The sequence below is a fragment of the Chiloscyllium punctatum genome, chromosome 1, assembly GCF_047496795.1.
Source record: "Chiloscyllium punctatum isolate Juve2018m chromosome 1, sChiPun1.3, whole genome shotgun sequence".
NCBI classification, from domain to species: Eukaryota; Metazoa; Chordata; class Chondrichthyes; order Orectolobiformes; family Hemiscylliidae; genus Chiloscyllium; species Chiloscyllium punctatum.
In genome coordinates, this window is record NC_092739.1 from 26,870,820 (window position 1) to 26,886,647 (window position 15,828).

At 38.8% G+C, this 15,828-nt stretch overlaps 1 protein-coding gene across 5 annotated transcripts in view; it reads left to right on the forward strand.

The window, feature by feature from the left end:
• The window catches only part of egf (epidermal growth factor), a 156,523-nt gene that overhangs the window by 22,058 nt on the left and 118,637 nt on the right, over nucleotides 1-15,828 (forward strand). For all 5 annotated transcript variants that reach the window (XR_011962012.1, XM_072581987.1, XM_072582302.1 and 2 more), the window contains exon 2: nucleotides 13,234-13,433. Coding sequence is in view for 4 of the 5 variants with exons in the window: in XM_072581987.1 (XP_072438088.1) it covers nucleotides 13,234-13,433 (200 nt within the window). In the remaining variant the exon portion in view is untranslated. The remainder of the gene's footprint in view (nucleotides 1-13,233; nucleotides 13,434-15,828) is intronic.

Sequence of the window (15,828 nt, forward strand, 5' to 3'; positions counted from 1 at the left end):
CACGTGTTGACCAAATGGTTCTGGGACCTGTTGAATTCCAGATCTAAGTAAGTTTTCTATGTAGACTGTGAAGAAACCCTTCCCTTTTGTTACAACTGTGCAAGAGCTACATGTTGAGAGAAATAGTATCTCTATGTGCTCTTTCGACTTTGTCAGCTCACTTACAAATGTACCTCTCAAATACTTGCACAGTCACTATAACACAGTGATCCAGATGTGGTACCAGTGTCTTAATCTGTATTCGTCAAACTCATGCAGTTGAATTCATTTTCAGTGACTCCATATATGCTCAAATGGATAGCATTGTCATCCTCCGTCCAGCTCCTAGAAGTGCCTTTGTTGGTTACCATGATAAGCATGACTTTGATGGAAAGACCACTAAACCCCTACCCATTTCATGTTTCCAATACAAAGATTGCAATATTTGAATCCACAGTTGTAACAAAGAATTTCTTTTCATAACTTAATAAATTCCAACCTTTATTTAAATGTACCACTGAAATTTACCAATCAAACAAGCTCTTTCCTTAAAGTATTTCTTGAGGGGTTTGTCTATGAGTTCAGAATTACTATCTGCTGAAAGCCTATGTTCAGCATGAAAAGTCCTTAGTTGGTAGGATTAAGGAAAACCCAAAGGCTTTCTATACGTATGTCAGGAATAAAAGGATGACTAGGGTAGGTATCGGTCCAGTCAAGGATAGTAGTGGGAAGTTGTGTGTGGAGGCGGAGGAGATTGGTGAGACACTAAATCAATACTTTTCGTCAGTATTCACTCAGGAACAGGACACTGCTGCTGATGTGAATATTGAGTCACAAGTGATTAGAATGGATGGCCTTGAGGTACGTAGGGAAGAGGTCTGGGGAATACTGGAAAGGATGAAAATAGATATGTCCCCTGGGCCTGATGGCATTTATCCTAGGATCCTCTGGGAAGTGGAGATAGCGGAGCCATTGGCCTTGATTTTTATGTCATCGCTGTCTACGGGGATAGTGCCAGAAGATTGGAGGATAGCAAATGTGGTCCCCTTGTTCAAGAAGGGGAGCAGGGATAGCCCGAGTAACTATAGGCCAGTGAGTCTCACTTCTGTTGAGGGCAAAGTCTTAGAGAGAAAGTCTTAGATAGGATTTATGAACATCTGGATAGGAATAATGTAATCAAGGATAGTCAGCATGGTTTTGTGAAGGGCAGGTCGTGCCTCACAAACCTTATTGAATTCTTTGAGAAGGTGACCAAGGAAGTGGACGAGGGTAAAGCAGTAGATGTGGTGTATATGGATTTTAGCAAGGCGTTCGATAAGGTACCCCATGGCAGGCTAATGCAAAAACTACGGAGGTATGGCATTGAGGGTGCATTAGAGGTTTGGATTAGGAATTGGCTGGCTGGAAGGAGACAGAGGGTAGTAGTTGATGGTATCGGTTCATCTTGGAGCGCAGTTACTAGCGGTGTTCCACAAGGATCTGTTTTGGGACCACTGCTGTTTGTCATTTTTATAAATGACCTGGAGGAGGGGCTTGAAGGCTGGGTGAGCAAGTTTGCGGATGACACGAAAGTCGGTGGAGCTGTAGACAGCGGAGAAGGATGTGGCAGGTTACAGCGGGATATCGATAAGTTGCAGAGCTGGGCAGTAAGGTGGCAAATGGAATTCAATGTAGCTAAGTGTGAAGTCATTCACTCTGGTAGGAGTAACAAGAAGATGGATTACTGGGCTAATGGTGGGCTAATGGTAGACTACTTGGTAGTATGGATGAGCAGAGGGATCTTGGTGTCCATATACACAGATCTTTGAAAGTTGCCACCCAGGTAAATAGTGCTGTGAAGAAGGCATATGGTGTACAGGGCTTTATTGGTAGAGGAATTGAGTTCCGGAGTCCTGAGGTCATGTTGCAGTTGTATAAGACTCTGGTGCGGCCTCATCTGGAGTATTGTGTGCAGTTTTGGTCGCCATACTATAGAAAGGATGTGGAGGCATTGGAACGAATGCAGAGGAGGTTTACCAGGATGTTGCCTGGCATGGTAGGAAGATCGTATGAGGAAAGGCTGAGGCGCTTGGGGCTTTTCTCATTGGAGAAAAGAAGGTTTAGGGGAGATTTGATAGAGGTGTACAAGATGATTAGGGGTTTAGATAGGGTTGACAGTGAGAACCTTTTTCTGCATATGGAGTCAGCTGTTACTAGGGGACATAGCTTTAAATTAAGGGGTGGTAGGTATAGGACAGATGTTAGGGGTAGATTTTTTACTCAGCGGGTTGTGAGTTAATGGAATGCCCTGCCAGTAGCAGTGGTGGACTCTCCCTCTTTATGGTCATTTAAGCGGGCATTGGACAAGCATATGGAGGTTATTGGGCTAGTGTAGGTTAGGTAGGCTTCTGTCGGTGCAACATCGAGGGCCAAAGGGCCTGTACTGCGCTGTATTTTTCTATGTTCTATGTTCTATGTTCACTGGGTAATATATACATTGGGATTTATACAGTCCCAATGTCAATCTCATTGACAATTTCATGAATATGGCCCTCCTCATCTGCTCACTGTCAAAGCTTCGTGCTGATTTAGGGCATATCAAAATTATTCTATGTGATAACAGATAACCTGATCGAGTGATGACTTCCATTCATCTGTATATTGCGAAAATGCATGGAAGGGCCCAACTTTGAGCTCTGAGTACTGCTAATAGTGCAGGGGAAAGCATGTCAAAAATTTACACCATCTCATGATGCCACTGTACAGTAAACCTATGACTGGTTTTCTCCAATGACAAGACATTGCTGAAAGCCAGAGTTACGTTTTATTTACTACACAAGTGTTGAATGTGCTATATGAGTTTCAATGCTGGTATAAGCCAATTATGGTGGTCATGCTTGCCAACAACTGGTGAGCCATCTCAAAAAACACGTCCTGTGGACTATTTACAAATTGTGCTCAATCAACCCATGCTTGCAAGCTTCAGAAAAGTATATCTACATTTTGATATGAATATGCTATTGGCAATCATTTATTTGATAATCTGGATTATACTAAGAGAGTGTGCTAAAGCGATACATAGTAATATACAAGACCCTGCTTTATGCTTTTTTTTCATTGAGAAAGGGGTCATTAAGACCACTGACCTCTGCAATATTCCCGATGGTAACACTGTGACCATCTGCCTGCTTTGAGAATTAAGATTGACAGTTAACTGTCCTTGCTGTATTTTCAATTCAATGGTAACTCAACCCATCAGTGCCTTCTTCTCATGCTGTATAAATTAGTGCCCCTTTTTCAAGTCTGATTCTGATTCTGGGGTTACAGTCCTAAAGTGTACAAGACAGGATGCTTGGAATTCTTGTCTCCTTTTGTCAATGTTTAAATTCTAAACTGCCCCTCATTTTAAAAAATGGTATAACCATAGAGAGGACTTGCCTAAGTTTAGAAAACTAGAGGTAGTAGAAACAGTTTGTGTTTAGTTGTGAAATGGTGGAGGCTGGTACAGTTATAACATTTAAAAGGCATCTGGATGGGTATACGAATAAAGAGGATTTAGAGGGATATGGGCCAAATGCTGGCAAATGGGACTAAATTCATTTAAGGTATCTGGTTGGAATGGATATGTTGGACCAAAAGGTCTGTTTCCATGCTGTATATCTCTACAACTCTACGAATGACAAAGGCAAGAATTTATTTTTGGACATGGCATATAGGCTGGTAACTGTAAGCACATGATAGGATTGAATATAAAAGACAGAACAATAGAGCTTTGTCCGAAGCATACATCAATAATCATGGAGGATTTTATTCCACATATACATTGGAAAAGGTAGATGTTAGTTCTATCCTAGAAGAGGAGCTCAGAGAAAATTCTTAGAGCAACATGTTCTGGAGCTGATCAGGGTGCTGGTTATACTTGATCGGGTATTGTGGAAGAGATACCAATATGAAACATTAACTAAAGCTAAACATTTACAATCAGCTACTTTTGCTGGTCAAATATCTTTTCAAATTGTGACAATACTGTGGCTTTAAGAGGTGCATTTTGTTCTGGTTTCTTTTAAGTGAGACATGGACCAGAAGAGCCAAGCAGTCTGTGGTAACATAAGCAGTTTGTAAGGCTGTGGGTGTTTTTTTAAGTTGAAACAATAGAAACAACCTGAATAGGTGTGGCCAGGTCTCATAGGCCTAGATTTCTAGTTTTATTTTAGCTTTTAGGTTCAGTAGAAACCACTGGAGTCTTGAAGAAGTAAAAGGTATTTTTCCCCTCTCTGTTATAAGTAGAAGCTGGGCTTTCTCTTTCTACTGTGGGCATTGCATGTGAGAAAATCTGATTTCTGACTTTGCTTTTTTGCCAAGGAATGGCATATGGGATGTTACTATATTGGAACAGTTAACTAGTAATAGTTACTGTATCTATCATTCTATTAAAATTTCCAATTGAGTTAAGTTAGTCCAAGTTCTTCTTTCTTTTATTGTATTTTAACTGTAGTGTTTGAATAAATTGTGATTTGCTTAACATCGAGTCGACTTGCATCTAAAATAAGACAAGTTAGGGTTTGGGCTACCTTCCTAATATATTTTGGGGTATGGTCCGGTCCATAACAATGCATATACATTGGCTCCAGCTCACCTTCTCTGGCTCTTGAACAAACACCAGTGGAAACAATTAATATGAAATGACTTGTGTTCAAATGGGACAGTAGGTCTTTCCACAATCCTTGGTTTTAAAAACCGATCTTGTGTCATTTCATCCACAGTCAAAAATACAAGAAAATAAAAAGATCTGGTTTATGCAATAATATCAGGCTTTAAGAAAAAGCATAAGACTGTGCAAAGTTGGGTGGCAGACAAGTAGATTTAACAGAATATTCATAAAAGAAGCATCACTATAATACTGACGAAAGGATCATCAAGGAGGGAAAAGTCAGTGTATAAAAGAAAGCTAATTAGAATTAGAAAAGCAGGTATTTAATGTTTCCATAAATACATAAAGGAAAGTGACTTAGCAAAGTGTGTATTGGTCCTAATGAAAATGAGTTTGGGGAATTCAAAATGGAAAATAATGAGGATGGCAGCTGAATTTGACAGGTATTTTACATCAGGGTTCACTGTAAAGGATACATGTAACATCCTAGAAATAGATGTAAATCAGAAAATGCAAGAGATGAAGAAACACAGCAAAACTACAATCACCAGGGAAGTGATACCAAGTAAGTTGTTGGAGCTATTCCTTGGGTCCTGATGGACTTTATTCTTCGGTCTTTAAAGAAATGTCTAGTGAGATGGCTGACGCGTCAGTTCTACTTTTTCAAATTTCCCTCGATTCATGAAAACTCCATTAAATTGGAAAATAACAAATATAACTTCTTTGTTCAAACATGAAGGGAAGACAGAAAGCATGCAGAGTCAATATGTTATTCTTATCGACTTCTTTGCTTTTCCAGGGTCTACTGTTGCTCCATTTTAAAGAAGTCCCTGACTATTTCTGAAATAAATCTATTTAGTCTGTAAATTAATTGATTAATTTAATGTATAAATTTGGTCTGTACCAATGATGCTAGTTTATAACAACTAAAATGGGTTTGTATGTTTCTGATGGATTATTTAAGAAAGAAAAATGAGGGATATGAGGATGTTGATTGGGAAATTAATTTCTACCAGCAATCCAAAACATACTACAGGTGCATAATCCTTTATCCAAAATTCCAAAATCCAAAAAGCTTGAAAATTGAAAAGTTTTTCATGGAGTGCGGAGTATATTTTAGCATGCGAATAGGTGACACAACTCCATACCCACTCGAAACACATGTGATGTGGCGGCGTGGCTCAGTACTGGCAGGTGTAAATTGTGTCTCGGCACTCGTACTATTCATATGTGTGTCCGCTGTTAGGTAATTTTTTTATTTCACTGTGAAAATGTCATTTATTCTGAAATCCAAAAATTTCTGAATTCCAGAAAACAGCTGGCTCAAAGGATTTTGGGTAAAGGAATAGCAAATATTTTGATTTGTATTAGCAAATTGGCAGCTGACCTTCACCATTCCGAGCTCAGCTGAAGCTAGGTTATGATATATTGCCAGCTATTTCACCAGATCTGATCAAATCTGATTTATTTTCCATTGACATTCACAGAACTTTGGTTCAAACATTTCCTGTGACTTTCCTAGTGTCACTACCATTTTCATTTAAGTTTATGTTTAGTTAAATTAAGAACTATTGGCAATATTTCCACAGGCAATGGAAAGAAACAACTGAAAGAGTAGAAGGTCAGCTGTTGATTTGCAAGGTAGATTTTCGACTGCTGGCAACTTTCTCTCTGATATCCCTCAGCCACTATTTGAAAATGATCCTGCAAAAACATCGAATGCATAAAGTAGTCATCATCAACCAGTGCTTTGCCAACTATAGCAACAAATAAGATCAGAATACATTAATCACTTAGAAAATGAGCCAATAGCCTCCTAAGCTATTTCCAAATGCCTTCCCAATTTAAATTACTGTGAACAAAATATATTTTAATATTTTTCGTTGAATGATGATCATGAAGCTGCTAACACATATCGTGTTGTAAAGCACGATTTGTTGACAAACCATGTAAATCTCAGACAAAACAATCTATTCCTAACAATGAATAAGATGATACTGCTGTATAAGTGAGTCAGAGGAATAATAATTTATCAGAGTCACAGCAAATATCTTTCAGACATTGATGAATGTTTTTAAAATGGACTGGGAACTTGGGCTCAAACCTGTACCAACATGTCAGGGTCATACACCTGCTCCTGTCTGTGTGGTTACACATTACAGGACAAAAAATGATCTTGTCATCCAGACTGTAAGTTGCCAATGAGCTGCTTTTCATGTTGACTCTCGTAAGAACGATAATAATTCAAGTCAGGTGACAAATGATACTAGAAAATGTAATTGAATACTTGAATGCTACTTTGCTATCAGATTAAAATTTACATCTACTTCCCTCAGTTCTAAGTCAAATAACAAATGTTCCATTTAATAAAGTTCTGGGTTAAATATTTCTGTGAACAGTCATCCTACTGTTTCTGACCTTGAGACAATGGCAAAATTTTAATACCACTGCTTTTTGATTTATCTTCTTTCTGCCTAATACTTAAAGAAAGAATTGCTCATGTAACGGGGAAGTACATGATAATGGGAATTGATATTAACATTCTAGTTTTTATATGTTGTTTCCATTGCTGTAAACACTAAGATCATTTGGAAGCTGGTCTTCTCCCTATTATTACTATTGATATCTTAAACATATTTCAACAAAATGGTGAAGTTGTCAGTATTCTCAAAGCTGGCCAAATTATCCTTTGGGAAAACAAATTATTAATTTTCAATGAAATGGGTAGTGTGGAGAGATGCATTAAGTGTAGAAATCAATATCACCCATTTTATGTCATCAGAAAATCTCACTCTAAGGGACCCTTGTAAAATATTACAAGGATGAACTTTGCTTCTATTGATGAATAGGGAATAGGGGTTGAAAAATCATGACCTGCATCCATTTTCTATGCATTTCAATTACGATTATAAAGTTAAGGTATGTAGACCAACAGTTGCATTACCATTGTTTGTCTGGAGTACCACTTTTTGAGGAGGTGGGCCTCCAGAATTAAATAACCAATTAAAATTTCTCATTTAAACTTGAACAAAAATGTTGATGTAGCATTTTGAGAGAACAGTTTCCATTGCAGTCGACAAAGGAGCTGTATGTTGTAAACTGAGTAGAAAGAAGGTTGTTGGCAAAAGTCCAGGCCAGCTGTTAAATTCTTGAGAAAAATGTAACTCAGTCCAGTTCAACATTCTAATGTTATTTACGTAAATGAAGTCTACATATTCTATAAAGGCTGACTATCTCCTGCTCTGTGCAAACAGAAAATCCAGGAATATGTGAAGATTGTTAGCATCTACTGAATGGTGCACATGTTTTTCACTAGGAGGTCTTCTGGTCATCAGCAATCTGCCTCTTGGTGGAGTGGAAGCCCTTTCAGTTGAAAAAATGCTACTAATCTATGATTAATAAGTCTATTGTTGTCTTACTTGAGAGGTGTTTGAACAATTTTGAAAACCAGTGAAAAACAGATCTATCTCAAAAACTTCAATGATTATTTGAAAGGAAAATATTGCAAGTAAAAAAAGACAATATTCTCTATTACTAGTAAATATGCTAAATGTGCATTGAAATGTCATAGGTTTAATACCCTATTGTCGATTCTGGGACTTTATTATATTTATATTACACTTGCATCTCCTTAGCTAACTATTCTGTTGTCCCTGATCAGTGTCATTGCACCACTTGCTAGTAACTTTTAATTTCATTCTGTAACCAATATGTAAGAGTGGCAAAGAAGTTGTCTAAATATTGTTCCTCTCACCAGAAAGCAGATTTCTCTCCACCAAATACCTGTCTCTGCAAGCTATAAACATACATGGGAAACTCACTGTGCCAGTGTCCTTACTTCTTGTACAGAAGCTTCAGGTTCAAGGCCTCTTGGCCAACGAAGGTGTGTCATGATATGTCCAAGCAAGTTGCTTATCTATGAATCTTGCTGATACATTGGCAGATGAGTTGTAGATTCCTGATCCACTAAAACTATGGAAGCTCCAGCACAATAGCCACTCCATACTAAAAGATCCAACGCTCACGTTCCCACTGTCATTCTTGTTATCAGTCACTTTGTATTTGTGAGTAATACTTGATGACAACTAAACCTCTGAATATCAAATTTTGTTTATATTAAGCTAATATCTTAGAAACATAGAAAATAGGAGCAGGAATAAGCCATTAATCCAAGTAAGCCTGCTCCATCATTTGACATTATCATGGCTAATCCTATTTCTCACCACCATACTCCTGCTGTCTCCCCATTTCTCTTGACACCTTTAGCTTCAGGAAAACATGTTCTTAGTCTCCAAAACCTTCTGTGGTAGAAAATTCCACTGATTCACCACCCTCTGAGTGAAAAGATTTCTCCTCATCTCAGTCTTCAATAGACTACTGCATATCTTAAGGCTGTGACCACTTGTTCTGGATATCTTGTTTAGCAGAAGCATCATCCCTGTACCCAGTTATCTGGGCCTGTTAAAAATGTATATGTTTCAATAGATTAGGGAGGTGACAACCTAGTTGTATTATCACTGCACTGTTAAATTGGAGACCCAGGTAATATTCTAGGGAATGGGTTCAAATCCTGTCACAGCAGCTGGTGGAATTTGGGCACAACTTAAAACAAAATCTGGACTTCACCATCTAATGATGAACATGAATCAATTGTCAATCTGTGTCTATGTGCTTCTCTCTCACTTCACCTGAAGAAGAGGATATGCTCTGAAAGCTTGTGATTTCTCATAAACCTGCAGGACTATAACCTGGTGTTGTGTAACTTCTGACTCTGAGATATATTACATAGTTGTAGCACTAGATTAAAGGTAAAGTTTGGTTTAATTCTGCCTGCTGTCCCTGATTACACTGTTGTAGTAACAGTTAATGAAAATCTATGGAGGTCATACTTAAAAATAAATATTCATGGATTTCTGAGAAATCCTTACAAGTTTTGAGACCTCTTTTTGTTTTTCTTTTAATTGTGTTCATACTGCAGCTTTCACATAGTTGCAGAATAGCTTTCATTTCAAAGTAAAAAGATGGAGTTCAGCAATATAAATGAACGAGGCTAAAGACTGCAGGGCGGGGGGGTGAGGGTAGAGATGAGGAGAACTTCTTTTGGACAACAACTAGTTATGATCGAATATGCTTTACCTGACAGGATGGTGGAGGCAGATCCACCAAGAAAACCTTCTTGGTTTCATAATTCAAATGCTCTTCTGATGAAAGTAATCTTTCATGACATGCATATCTGATTAAAATTGATGTCTCTCTCTCTTGTTTATACCGATGAGTTTGGACAAATTGTCTAACAGTGATAGCAAATTACACTGATAGCTAGAAAGTAGCTTTACAAGTCTAGCTGAAAATGTGTGGGGAAATTTTCTGAATGCTGAGCACAAATGGTTTTAAGAAGTGGAGTCACTAAGACCGTGCAAATGTGCTATGACTAGCCTGGGAGATGGAGAGGTGCACAGATATGAGTGTAGATCTTGTGAAGAGATTAGATTAGATTAGATTACTTAGTGTGGAAACAGGCCCTTCGGCCCAACAAGTCCACACCGCCCCGCCGAAGCGTAACCCACCCATACCCCTACATCTACATTTACCCCTTACCTAACACTATGGGCAATTTAGCATGGCCAATTCACCTGGCCTGCACATCTTTGGACTGTGGGAGGAAACCGGAGCACCCGGAGGAAACCCACGCAGACACGGGGAGAACGTGCAAACTCCACACAGTCAGTCGTCTGAGGCGGGAATTGAACCCGGGTCTCAGGCACTGTGAGGCAGCAGTGCTAACCACTGTGCCACCGTGCCGCCCTAAGATCTTCCTAAGGCAATAGTAGAATTCTGTTACTGTGTACTGTTAAGATCCCCATACTGTCTGATACTTTCTGAAAGAAGAAATTTGAATTCCCGGTGGTCAACTTAATGGGATTGCGCAGTAAGATTTCATTTTTAAAGTTTTTGTTTTAACAGCAAAACCCAAACTAAAAGCAACAGAGGAATATAGGAATAAAGTTATTCAGCCTGCACTGCTATTTAGTTCATGACAACTTTGAGATAACTTGTATTCAAAACTACAAAATGATTCCTCATTTAACATGACTGCAAATCTCTCTCAATGGTCATTCTCAGTTCCTTACGTGAACACTTCATTCTCCCAGAACTAATCCAAAGTGATACTTAATTCCTTTGTTTCGTTTAGTCAGATAACTTCTACTCCTTGAACTGACTTTCACGATGCTGATTATTCTGGAGATTCCCTCAACTGTCCAGGTTTAGGTAAATCTTCCAGCTTCTTTTAAACCCCATGATCCTTGTCTCTTCAATTAGAGCCTAAGCTTTTATCCTCATTCTTACATGGTGATCTATAGAAACATTTTACGTCTCCCTCTCTATCTCAATCTACATCTCTCACAGATTCTTGAAGACCAAACCTCTCCTTGGAGTTCAGTGATATTTTTAGAAAAATCTGTTAAGACCACGAAAGGTGGAGTGAAAGAGCTCCCCCTCTTTTCTACCCTCTTGGTTGACCACAGCAAATATTTTAAATTCAGTTATATCACACTTTAATCAAAACATACTATTAGTCAAAATTAAGGAAACAAATACAACTTTTCTTGAACAAATTAAAAGGAATTTTATTGCATCCAAACTCCTGCAAGGCAAAAAGTATAATCAACAATGCAAACGCAAGTAAGTATACAGCTTAAAAAGTGCAATGGGAAGGCAAAGAGTATGCAGTTTTATAAATTCTTTGAGTCCTTAAGTTGTCACAGTTGAACCTGAGGAAGGGTCACTGAACCCGAAACATTATCTCTGATTTTTCTTCACAAATACTGCCATTTGAGCTTTTCCAGCAACTTCTGTTTTTGTTTTTGATTTACAGCATCTGCAGTTACTGAGACCATGGATGTTTAGTTGATATTCTGCATCTTCAGCATTAGTAAAATTTGTAGACTTGTTGAATTTGTTTTGTCATTATCACTAACTTTCAAAACAGAATGAGGATAGTCTTCCAGTTCTTTTAAAAATCAATTTTCTTTCCTTCATTTCCTATGGCTCTGACAAGTAACTGCTGAAATATGTTTCAGTTTTGCCTTCCTAAATCGGGCTTCATTGTTGTTCCAAACTGGATAGTTGCAGTTAACTCTTTTATGTTCAATATGTGCAACTACTTAAACAAGTTAAAATGGAAGATGGGAGTTTCTTGATGCCTGACTGTGTAAACTAGTATTTAATGCTTTTAGGTAAAATGATAATTTCAGTTCAGATGATTTTATTTATTCCATATGTTTTCTTGAACTTGCCTCAATCTATGGTCGGATGATCATTGCAGCTATTTTAGGTCCATGTTGCTTCCTTTATAAATCCATTTTAGTCCATAAAGGGTCTATATAAAACCAGACAATATAAGTTAAATTGATAATCCATATTTTGTTACTATCGTGACAAGCCTGTAACAGTTTCCAATGAATCATTCTTGTCTCAAATCCATCCCCATGGCAACGTAATGAATATCGACCTTTCATCCAGGCAGAAATGCTAATTAGCTATCCTTTAGACTCCCAAATGCTTCTATCTTGAATCTATATAGAAACATCAAGGTGTAATCATCTGGAAAATCTGACATTCCGAGCACTTTCCTGAGACTTTGGAGACTAGCAGCATTAACGCAGGTTTAGATTAGATTAGATTAGATTACTTAGTGTGGAAACAGGCCCTTCAGCCCAACAAGTCCACACCGACCCGCCGAAGCGCAACCACCCAGACCCATTCCCCCTATATTTACCTCTGCATCTAACACTACAGGCAATTTAGCATGGCCAATTCACCTAACCTGCACATTTTTGGACTGTGGGAGGAAACCGGAGCACCTGGAGGAAACCCACGCAGAATGTGCAAACTCCACACAGTCAGTTGCCTAAGGTGGGAATTGAACCCGGAGCTCTGGCGCTGTGAGGCAGCAGTGCTAACCACTGTGCCACCGTGCCGCCATGAAAGGTATTCCTTTCATGGTTTACAAATATGAACACCTTTCATCATTTTGCCAGTAAAATAAATTCCGCCCTTCTTTAATCTTTGGCATTAACTATCCGGGCTTCTTATCAGCAAAATATGTTACATGGCCCTCTTAATCTTTCCATTTTACCTAAACTTCAAGACACAGTCCTGAAACATAACAGCCTTATCAAATCTTGTAATTGAAACACCCATAAGGTACTGATCTCTGTAATAGTTCCTAAGCAGTTGGTTAGTAACTTGAGCAGAATGTATGTCTTGTGCATCGGTCTGTTTTCCTGGTCCCTTTCCAATGAAATAGAGGTTGCAAATCAGTATTATTAGTTATAGGTTTCACATCCGTAATGTAATTGCTTTGCAATATGGGACATATTTCCTTATATCCCAGTTATAGCAGTGATAGTCTACCTTAATGAATCTCTTCAGTATAGTACGTTGCAGAAGACACACCAAAGGGCCATTCCAAACAATGTGGTGAATAATGAGAAATTGTGTACCAATCCATATTCTTAGTAATCCAAAATGTTTGCTGCTAGCATTAGTAATAATTCCTAGGCACTGTTGTGCCTCTGCTCAGATTCAGATCATACACTTATGTTTTTGATTTATTTAAGCTCCACCACCATACCTCATCTTCAGCCATGGCAATGCAATATTCAAGATTGACATCGAGGGAACTAACCACCAGAAACTCGTGACCAATTCTGGGATATCAGTCCTGTTGGACTTCCACTACATGAAAGGAAGAATTTATTGGGCATCTGTGGAGAAAGGGCTGATACAACGGGCATTAATAAATGGCACAAAAAGAGAGGTAGGTGCATAAAACTGGAAGCTTGGCTCTCTGAGCTTTATTCTTGTAAACTCTAGTCAGGTACTCATATAGTCAGCCGGTGAAAGTTGAGGCAATTTCACTGAATGAAATTAAATTAAAGTATGAACTTAGACTAATGTTTATTAGACCGGTCAGAAATAATTTCAGTAAATGAAAATGATATGAAAGAAAAGGCTTGACAATGAAATGAATAATTCAGTCCATTTTCAAGATGGCACACATTGTATAAAAATCTGGAAAATTCAGCACCCAAAACAAATTCATTCCTCCAAGGAATGATTTTGTTTTGAAACTTGATACTACAGATGGAGTACTGGGCTAATGGTCGGATACTTGGTAGTGTGGAAGAGCAGAGGGATCTTGGTGTCCATGTACACAGATCTCTGAAAGTTGCCACCCAGGTAAATAGTGCAGTGAAGAAGGCATATGGCGTACTGGCTTTTATTGGTAAAGGAATTGAGTTCCGGAGTCCTGAGGTCATGCTGCAGTTGTATAAGACTCTGGTGCGGCCACATCTGGAATATTGTGTGCAGTTTTGGTCGCCATACTATAGGAAGGATGTGGAGGCACTGGAACGGGTGCAGAGGAAGTTTACCAGGATGTTGCCTGGTATGGTAGGAAGATCCTATGAGGAAAGGCTGAGGCACTTGGGGTTGTTTTCATTGGAGAAAAGAAGGTTTAGGGGTGACTTGATAGAGGTGTACAAGATGATTAGGGGGTTAGATAGGGTTGACAGTGAGAACCTTTTTCCACGTATGCAGTCAGCTATTACAAGGGGGCATAGCTTTAAATTAAGGGGGGGTAGATATAGGACTGATGTTAGGGGTAGGTTCTTCACTCAGCGAGTCGTAAGTTCATGGAATGCCTTGCCAGTAGCAGTGGTGGACTCTCCCTCTTTATGGGTATTTAAGCAGGCATTGGATAGGTATATGGAGGATAGTGGGTTAGTGTAGGTTAGATGGGCTTTGATCGGCGCAACATCGAGGGCTGAAGGGCCTGTACTGCGCTGTATTCTTCTATGTTCTATGTACTGTTTAATGTGAGTGACTACCATGCATCAATTTAGCATTTCAGAAAAGTGCAGATGTGCAGGGAGCTCACAGCATTGGGGATGTCATTTCAGTGTTGTTGCTGGCTCAGTGCACCTTGTCTACTGCCTTTGCATGGTAGATTAAACCCTTCTCATATCAAACAGCCCAGATTTGATGCAAAAAGTTTTTCAACAAGCTTTTGGCACAAGCCTCCAGAATTTAGCTCGGATTTGTTCCTTTATTTTGAATGGATTCATTTAGAACATGAGTACTGGATGAGTGTAGAAGTTTGATTATAAGTTTGACTTGTGTATTTTGAACAGGTTTTAATGAGATGATGTTTTGATATTTTCGACAATCTTATTACTGTGATGAATTTTGTTTGAGGTCTTTTATTTTACACACCTTTGGAGCATCGTTGTTTTTAAATTGACTCAAACTGCTGAATTTGATGCTTAAGGTGACATAAGCTGAAATAAAGCGTTGCAAAGAGATTAGCATGCACCGATGCACATTTGCAGAACGCAACACGTTTCACTCCCAAATAGCAAGCCTCAACTTGCTCTAGGACAGCCAAGAATAGGCTGCCAGATCTCTGCCATTCAACAGCAAAATCACATGCAGTTAACTTGTAACTGTCAGGCAATGCAACCATAGATGGGCCCTGATGCTGGGAATGAGTCTGTTATGAGCAGCTCTCACTAACAAGGTTACACAATTTATTTCAGGTTCCATAACCGATTCTGTGTCTAGGGATAGATTGTAATAATTTCACTCTTGTCTGGGGATTTGAACACACAGACGAAAGAGATGGATAAGAAATTGTGACTTTGAACCCAATTTTTACAAGAAAAAACTGACAAAGACTTTCTTGACTTTGTATTACTACAATATAGAAATGCCGCGCTCAGTGCTATTGCATTCCAAGCAGAAATATGGGAGGTCAATCTTGAGGATTTAAAAGATCTGATCCTCAGAGAGTTAAAGGATTTAGCAAGGCACTTAGAATTAGAATTTTGGTCATAAGCCAGGAATCCCAAAATTTTAAAAGTGGTTCACCCAGGTTCAGGGGGAGATTAACTTAATGGGGAAATGTCAACTAATAGAACCTAGTTACAGTAGCTGCAGCTCCTTCATTGTATTCATTGGTGAATCAGTCAGCTCCAAAAGACACTGCATTGATTAGTGACAATTAATACAGTGACCACAGCTGACTCCTCCTCAATATCCTGGCTGGAAGATTGCACAGATAAAGGCTATAAATCAATCTACGTTACCAAGTTAAATTTACTCAAGGAATATGGGCAAGTCCCCTGGATTGTCTGCATGAAGAAAACTTCCAC